The sequence below is a fragment of the Myotis davidii genome, unplaced genomic scaffold (genome assembly GCF_000327345.1).
Source record: "Myotis davidii unplaced genomic scaffold, ASM32734v1 scaffold269, whole genome shotgun sequence".
In the NCBI taxonomy this organism is placed as follows: domain Eukaryota; kingdom Metazoa; phylum Chordata; class Mammalia; order Chiroptera; family Vespertilionidae; genus Myotis; species Myotis davidii.
The window spans coordinates 1,385,820-1,395,169 of NW_006383008.1; the positions used below are offsets into that span (position 1 = coordinate 1,385,820).

Below are 9,350 nucleotides of genomic sequence, written 5' to 3' on the forward strand. Positions count from 1 at the left end.
GCTGTGCAGCAAGGCACACTGCTGTGGGGCCTTGGGCCTTCTCTTGGAAGTTCTGGGTCTGTCTGGTCCAGCTACAGTTTGTTAGGTAATTTTCAGATTGCAAAGGGCCAGGCCATTCATATGCAAAAGCCTCTGTGCACAGCTTGGGTGGGGCGGGGTCTCAAGGAATCAACTGGGCTGAGCAAACAGCTATGGCTGATCCTCAGTCCTGCCCTAAGATGTCCCGGGTCTCAGTGTCCCGGTAATCCGCTGCAAGCACCTCTGAGAGAAAGCCGCCCTCGAGTTCCACCTGATGCCACACAGTCCAGTTTTTTCCTCTATGAGTCTGGGTCCCCAGAGACTTGCCTGGAACTGGAGTCAGGGCAGTCGGGAGCTTGTGTCTCCCTCCTGATTGAAAAAGAAAACGGCATCCTCAGTTGTCAGCCCTTTCCTCGTGCGCCTCTGTACCTCTGCACTTTACTTCCGCACTTCCTCTGAGTCTCAGTGTGCTTTTCTCTTTCCTTCTAGTTGTAGAATTTCCACTCAGCCAATATTCCTGTGGTTCTGGATGATGTCCGTTTTGTCTTCTAGTTGTATTTTTTAAGTGGTTGTGCGAGGCAGCAATTTCATATGTTTACCTATGTTGCCATCTTGGTTTCTCCTGGTGTTTAGTTTTGATAGTGGGTAAGAAATGTAAAACACAGTCCCAAATCCATGACTCCCTACTTTTGTTTTTTCCTCAGTGGAGTTAGTATACAGAAAGAAAAAAAAAATGCTGTTGCTGTTGAAAGAAATACCAGTATTTTGAGACATTCTCTTACTCAGATTTGATTTTGGCATGATACAGTCACCATTCTTTCCTCCGAGTTATGGCTCATTTTTTTAGAACGTAACCACAATATTGATTCATAGAGTTGAAATTCTTTGGACAATTACACTCCTTTATAATTCATGTGATTCAAATGCCTTGATAGAACAGAATAATTGAAATATACTCATTCACACTCAAATTATGAAGCAAAAACATCAACCCTATCATGTTCTTGCCTATTTGGGATTAGTGGTACTGTTTTCTTAGTACAGAATGATAGAAAAGTAAATTGCTCAGAGCTGAGGGAAGGCTTGTTAGTAAAAGAAAATCAGCTGCTGATAACTTGGTATAATGGAAGGAACACTGGCTCTGGGGCCAGACCAACTTGGATTTGACTCGTACATATATGATCTTTCTGAGACTTAATTGTGTTATCTTTGAAATGGGTAAGATTTTTCTGAGAAAGTAATAATGTAAAGACCCTAACAACATATATGTGTAGTATTGAAAGAACAAAAGGGTCTCCTTTTTGAGAAACTTTTAGGGTCAACTACTAAGCTTTAGGGGACAGTCCTCAAGGCTGATCTCGTTCCTGACACCAACTGCAAGCTCAGGAATTCCCACAACTACATCATTTACTTGGACTTACAGAACTTACTGAATGCTATTATACTCACAGCTATAGTTTGTTACAGAGAAAGGATTGAAATTAAAATTAGCCAAGGGTACATAATGCAGAGATCAAGGAAATACCAAATGTGGAGTTTCTGTTTTCCTCTCCCCTTGAAATCAAGACATGCTAGTCTCCTGGCATCAGTGTTGCAGTGTACACACTGAGTGAGTGTCAGTGGACTTAGTATCCTGTGAGAGGTCTGCAGGCTTTTCTTTTGGAAACGTTTTGTCACTTTCAGTTTCTAGCCATTGTGAAATATTTTGGCTCTGAGAAAGTTCTTTTTGGCTTTCTTCCTTACTTTGGGGAGTTTTTTAGATAGTTGATGTTTCTAGTAAATGAGCATTACCTAAATAAGAGATAGTACTATGTAAATTTTTTCTTTATTTTCTGTGTAAATTTTTTAGTTACTTGTTTACTGGAGTAGACTGTCTTGAGGTTGTTATGCATAAAATGAAGGAAAAAGTCTCCGGTGAGTAAAGTACCAGAAGGAAGGAACAACACTCAGGGAATAAAAACTCCAAAAAAAATTAAATAAATAAAAGCTTTTTTTATTTTTCTGTTAGATTACATCTGGCAGCAAAAATTAAGTATTTGTTAAAACATAATTTTATAAATGAAACAACTTACAAGGACTATATTGGATTGGGATAGTTGTAAATTTTTCTACTGAGTCTCAATCAACTGTGCCCAAGTAATTTTAGACATTCAGGAAGTTGTAGTGAGGTCTTTAGAATGTTTGTACTTCACGCTTAACTTGCTATATCAAAATTTTAATTTATAATTATGAGCAGTAATTTTGATACAATAATATTTTCTCCCTTCCTAGAGACAAATGGAATCAAATTGGAATTTTGTAGAAGAACTGCTGAAAAGGTCCATCAATGTTCAGGTATGCACTCACTTAAAGTGAGACAATTTGTGGGCTTTGCCAAATTTTTTTGTTACAGAATTTATTTGTAAGAACCAAGCAAACTTAACTTATTTATGATTAAAATAACATACTTAGTTTATTTACTAATAACCTGTGATAGAAATCATAAATCTTTATCAGTGAAGTCAACATATAATATTTCCTATTAGTGACTATCCTTTGAAGGTTTTTTAGTTTTAACCCTGAGTTGCCAGTTAAAGTACAAAGCTAATTATCCTAGTTGGTGACTTTGACAAAATGTATTCGAAAAAATGTAGTAGATGCTTCAGAACTCTAAGCCATTCCTCGACTGTATAATACCAAGTCTAGGAGACACGATGAGGGAGATAGTCAGTGACATTGGAAATTCAGCTCTGTTCTCATCACAGCAGGAAGGGGACTTGCCTTGCTGAGCAATTTGTCTTACAGGCCTGAATCATACTCTAGCTGATAAGGTCCTAGTTTTTGAGCCTTCATTTCATACCTTATCATTTTTCTTTCTGCAGAGCTGTTAATGTAGTGCTTCATGGCCCACAGGTTAGATTTGACCTCCTTTTAAAATAGTTTTAAATGTGCTGTTCATCACATCTTTAAACATATTGTATTGTAGTTCTATACAGTTTTGTCACATAATTTATGTAAGAGTTTAAGGAAAATTTTTAGTAAATAATTTTTTAAATTTGGGAAATACTTTTCTGTTAAAAATAAAGATTGTTAAAACTTGAAGAAGAATAAAAAGGAAATGTGGTAGTAAAAGATTGCTATATACGTAGCACTCACACAACACACAGACATATGCACACACATTTATTTTATAGCCATATCTTTGAGAATCATTTTAATAGCTTGACATTTTCTTTTCCCTGTTATCTCTTAACTCTTAATATTTTTAGATGAAACATGTTAAGTGCATTTAGTTATAAATTTTCTAAGTATGATCTAAGATTTCTAGTTTAGAAATCCAAAGACCTTTACATACTGCAGTTGTATCAGAAACAAAAGAGCTATTATCCCAATTATTGTAAAAGTTCTTGTTTATATTTATTTTTTCTGTCATTTTAATTGACTTTATTCGTTGTTGTTTTTAAGAATATACTGACTTATTAACTCAAAGTATTTTGCATGTATTTTTTACTTCAAGAATATAGGGAATCACTGAAAATGGTCATTACTATTTACAAAAGCTGTTAATCCGATCTTAATGCCTTATAATAGCTTAGGAATCTCATAAGCTTACTTTCAGCTCTGACAGCATTCCTTAAAAGGCTGTATAGGTTCATATGGATACAGATTGATATACCTATACTCTTCAGGGACAGCAGGAGAGTTCTTTCTCCTGCTGCACTTCCTAAAAGTTAAAACATATGTACTCTGCCAATCCTCTGGTTTTTAAACGAGCAATTCTTAGCCTGGCCAAGGTGGCTCACTGATTGAGCATTGACCTATGAACCAGGTCACGGTTCCATTCCAGGTCAGGGCACATGCTGGGGTTGCAGGCTCAATCCCCAGTAGGGGTGTGGAGGAGGCAGCCAATCAAAGATTCTCTCTCATCATTTATGTTTCTCCCTCTCCCTTCCTCTCTGCAATCAATTTAAAAAAAATTTTTTTAAAGAGCAATTCTTATATTCTTATAAAGAATTTGACCTAGCCTGACTGATGTGGCTCAATGGTTGAGCATCAACCCATAAACCAAGTGGTAAGGGATTTGATTCCCTGTTAGGGCACATGCCCAGGCTGCAGGCTTGATCCCCAGTAGGGGGCGTGCAGGAGGCAGTTGATCGATGTTTCTCTCTCATCAGTGTTTCTCTCCCTCCCTCTCTCTCTAAAAATCAATAAAAACAGTTTTTAAAAAGAATTTGACCTAGTACTTAAGTATGATCTTAGGATTTGTATACATCTTAATTATTAAATCATTTTTGTTACCTCTTTCTGGTTTGGGTTTCTTTTCCAATCTCTGAGTTTCCTACACCATTCAATCATGAAACAGCTATTGTAATCTATAATAATAAAAGGGTAATATGCTAATTAGACCAGACATCCTTCTGGCCATTCTTCTGGATGAAGCTGGGGCCAGAGAGAAGCTGCCCAGGTCCCGGCTGCCTGCTGGCCACCAGAGGGAAGCACAGGTCCCAGGTGCTGGAGCAAAGCTGGTGCCTGCAGCCAGGGGAAGGAAGGCCTACTCTTACACAAATTTTCGTCCATCGGACCTCTAGTTTTTCAGTAATTGAGTTAAAAGTCAAATTGAGTTATATAATTTTCATTAAGCTGAATATATTAATAGTCTCTAAAGCATTTTTAGGCATATACCTTGCTGACTTAGACTTTCTGGTCTGAAGATAAAAGTAGGTATGATTTGGTGATATGTATTCATATTCTTTTTAGAAGCAGGTTACTTAAAGCAATATCATGTGATGATAATATGTTGCTATAGTCCATTTACTTCTTCACAATTTAAGTTTATTTTTTAGGATGGTATACTAGAAGAGCAATTACGAATGTATCTGCACTGTTGTTTGACACTTTGTGATTTCTGGGAGCCAAACATTAAAATTGTCAACATTCTGTGGGAATATTATAGTAAGAACCTGGTGAGTAAACTATGAATTTGTACCAGGAATTTGCAGAATTTTTTCATGATATTTGAGGAATATTTTTATGGCTTAATTGTGAATAGTTATAGATTTTTCTTAAAAAGTTAATTTTTCAAAGTAGATTAGAATAGCTCAAGAATATCTTTCACAAACATTGTCTAGAGCATTGTCCTAAGGGAACAGAGCATTTGGTGTCTCTTCTCTTAAGAGTGACAGTAAGCAAAGTAGCTGAAATTATACCAGAAAGATTTTTTTTTTAAATCCTTATTTATAAGTATTTTTTAATGACTGGATTGCTTGCAACACATTGAACAATTAACGCTGTCCTGACTAAGATGCAATCTTGACATTTGAGTAACCTATACGCTATTTGGACAGATATATTGTGGATAAAATTGATAATACCGTGGAACTCCAGAAAAGGGAGTATCTGATCCAGCATATGGACTTTTGGAAGACTTTATGAAGTCATAATTTTAAACTTGGCCTAGGGAATGAGTGGCATTTTCCAAATACGGAAGTAAAAGTGCATCTAGGCAAAAAGAAAATATGAACAAATGTATAGAGACATGAAAAAAATACCTGTTTATACCAGGTTTAAGAGTTCTGAGTGCTGGGTCTGAGATGACCATGGAGAGAGACAGGAAATAAGGACATTACAGAGACGGTAGTCAGGGGCTAGAGTATGAAGATAACATCCAGTTGAATTGTGATTTATTTGGGAGATAGAAAGCAAGAATGTGGCATACTAAGAATGTGTTTGAGAGTTTTTCTGAAAAATGGTGTGAATGAATTAGGTGCAGATAAGTTAGTAGTCCAGTGTAGTAGTGTACGCAAATAATGCAGTAAGAGACCTAAAATGCAGATAATTGATTTAGAAAGGAGAGGATAAATTTTGAAGATAAAAATTTGAAAGATAGACTTAGAGGATTTAGTTACCTGTAATGTGTGGAGAGAAGATTTGGAATGTTTGGTTTTCTGTATAAATAAATAGTGAACCCCTCACTCAAGACAGAAAATGGAAATGGAATATTTACAAGTAAATTAAAACTTTGGGTTGTACATAATGGAACTTAATAAAAATGAGAGAAAAATACCTTTCTCTGAAGCATGATGAATGATTGAATCTAGTTCTGAGGCAGAATTTGTAAAAGGTGAGTCTAGTTTAGTATTTTGTCAAAACCAAAAGGGAAAGGTATCAAAGTAAACTGGAGTCATGTCAAAAGCACACAGGAGCCAGCTTGAAGGTGCTCTCTTTGCCCAATGCTGGGTAAATTTGGGCGTATGAAAGAAATATGACTGCTATGGATTAAAACATCAAATATGTTTAAACCCTTAACTTTATGATGCTTTAAAACATTCTGGAGAAGGAAAAAAAAAACCCTCGTTCTGAAAACTGTAAATAGAGGAAAGTCCAATACATATATATATATATCCTATCTAATAAAAGACAAACATGCAAATTGACCATACCTTCGCTACGCCCAAGCCATGCCCCACCAGCCAATCAGCGACTGTATGCAAATTAACCCAACTCAGTTTGTGGCCGGCAGTCACAGAGCTGGAGCAAGCAGGAGGCTTGGTTGCCCCTGCGATGGAGGAAGCCAAGATTCCCTCCTGCCCTGGCCTTTGCTGAAGGAGTGGCTGGGGGCCTGGGTCGCTGGGAGTAGGGCCGGAACCAAGCAGCCGGGAGAGGGGTGCCGGGCCACTGCTGGGAGCAGGGTGGGAACTATGCAGCCGGGAGAGTGGCGCCAGGCCGCTGGGAGCGGGACAGGAACTTCCCGGTGTGGGCGTCAGGCAGCTGGGAGTGGGCCGGGAACTTCTGCGGCAGAAGTTCCTGCCCCGTAGCTGCTTGCTCATTCACTTACTCGCTCATTTATTCACTCATTCACTCACTCCTTACTCACTCAGCAAATCCTCTCAGGTCCCTGGCACCAGGCCAGGCACTGAAGGTGAAGCAGGATAAGACAGAGCTATGTCCTTAAGATGTTAGTAATTCAGAAGGGCGAAGCAGGCACATGAACGAGGCAGTTGTATGCACAGATGCACTGTATTGGGTTCGGTGAGGGCCGTAACTAACGCCGACTTTGTTCTCTTGATAAAATGGGGCCTCGGGAGCCAGGCCACCCCAAGCCTGTAGGCCTGCGCCTAAGTCTGGAGCGGCCGGGGTCCCTGAACATGACAGAGGTTTCAGGTCGGGCTGAAGGGTCTGGCCCCACTCCTTACCCCCTCACCCCTGTGCATGAATTTCGTGCACTGTTTTACTAGTGTGTGTACACACACACACATATTTTTAAATATATTTTTATTGATTTCATAGAGGAAGAGAGAAGGATAGAGAGATAGAAACATCAATAATGAAAGAATCATTGATCGGCTGCCTCCTGCACAACCCCCACTGGGGATTGAACCATGCCCTTCACTGGAATTGAACCCCAGGACCCTTCATTCCGCAGGCCAACACTGTATCCACTGAGCCAAACCAGCCAGAGCTAAACTATATTTTAAAGTAACCAAATTCCTGATGAGCTAATTCAGAAAGAGTGATAGAATTAATAAATCACTATTTTGTCCATCTGATGAAATAGAGCATCTGGGCATTGGTCATCAATGGCTGCTGAAACTTAATTAAAGGGCTGGTGGGGATCACTATAGTGGACAGATCAGGCTGACAGTATGCTCAGTCTTAGCATCAACAAGAATAGTCAGAGCTTATGTGCCTTTTTACTAACTGCAATAGGAAGTACCCACTATTACCAGTGAAAGATTCTTAAAAATTTCTACGTGATCTAATCAGTCTTCTAGATACAGCCACCGATTCACGGAAAAGATAGGGGATAAAAAAATACATTAAATGACACTAGGGAGATACAAGTGGCTAAGCTTAGAATATAGGCAATTCTACACAGTAAATGATTGGATATAAAAATAAATTGTATGACCAAAGATTGGGAAACTTACAGAATAAAAGAGCTTTACATCAACCAAATGCAATGTATGGATCCTGTTTGAATCCTCACTTTTACAAACCAACTGTTAAAGACATTTTGGGGGATAATCCAGGAATTTGAATATCCCTTCATATTCTGTGCTTTCATGGAATTTTTATTTTGGGGGAATATGTGGTAATGGCTGTGTAATTTTTGTGATTAAGATGAGTCAGATGTTTACTGAGCTCATTGGGATTTGCAGCTTTCCATTTTGATTTACTCAGAGACTTAATATTTGTTTTCTTTTTTGGCTTTTAGAATAGTTCTTTCAGTATTTCTTGGCTTCCTTTGAAAGGCCTTACAAATATTATTAAGTCACCCTTGTCTATGCTAGAAATGGTGAAGACCTGCTGTTGTGATAAACAAGATTACGACCTTTGTAAATCCAGAAGTAGTTATACCATCTTCCTTTGCATTTTGGCAAAAGTCGTTAAGAAAGCCATGAAGAACAATAGTCCTCATCCTTGGAAACAAGTCAAAGGAAGGTGTGTACCATATTTTTCTTTATCATGTTCACTTAAATCTTCGGAGAAGTGTTACTGTTTGTATTTTTTAAGTTAACTTTTGCTTGGAGGTCTTTATGGTTCACACACTTAAAATGTGTTTCTTAATGTAGGACAGCAAAATACGGAGCTCTTTGAGCCTGCCAATGTTTTATAGTAAGGAACAAGATAATAATATCTATAACTCGTGGAGGATTTTACTTTCTTATTTATCTCATCAGTCCTAAAAATTGAAATTTCATATACTAAATGCAAGGATGTTAGAGAGCTGTTGTTTTTGTTTTTTCTTACCAGAATTAATTATAATGTTATTATATAAATTATTGCTTGGTTTATTAAAAACACATTGCATACAGAAATAAAAACCATCTCCAAATCGTACATTTGCAAGTAATAGATTCTGTCTCAAAATTCTGTGTTCTTTTGTGTCCCAAAACCCTGCATTCTTGAATGAAAACTAACCAGAGCATAGTAGAACCAAATAACTAATGTTTTCTTTCGGGGAATTTTGTTTTTTTACCAGAATTAATTATAATGTTATTATATAAATTATTGCTTGGTTTATTAAAAACACATTGCATACAGAAATAAAAACCATCTCCAAATCGTACATTTGCAAGTAATAGATTCTGTCTCAAAATTCTGTGTTCTTTTGTGTCCCAAAACCATGCATTCTTGAATGAAAACTAACCAGAGCATAGTAGAACCAAATAACTAATGTTTTCTTTCGGGGAGTGTGCCCATTTTTACTTTCTGCTGTGGTAAAATAAACTTTTGGTCATATTTCATATACTCTTTTTTTAGACTTTTGCTTGTTACATGGGTATGATTTTTGTCTTCCCGTGTTCTATTTCCTTTGCCTCCTAGCCCTTTTTCGGGCCCTATTTGTGCAC

The 9,350-nt window shown here is 37.6% G+C and overlaps 1 protein-coding gene across 5 annotated transcripts in view; it reads left to right on the forward strand.

Annotated features, from left to right (window-relative positions):
- MMS22L (MMS22 like, DNA repair protein) overlaps positions 1 to 9,350 on the forward strand; it is a 107,673-nt gene that overhangs the window by 24,876 nt on the left and 73,447 nt on the right. For 4 of the 5 annotated variants that reach the window (XM_015557696.1, XM_006778234.2, XM_015557697.1 and 1 more), the window contains 3 exons: positions 2,290 to 2,352; positions 4,842 to 4,961; positions 8,213 to 8,439. In XM_015557696.1, the coding sequence (XP_015413182.1) occupies positions 2,290 to 2,352; positions 4,842 to 4,961; positions 8,213 to 8,439 (410 nt within the window). The remainder of the gene's footprint in view (positions 1 to 2,289; positions 2,353 to 4,841; positions 4,962 to 8,212; positions 8,440 to 9,350) is intronic. The other variant, XM_015557695.1, reaches the window with a different exon arrangement.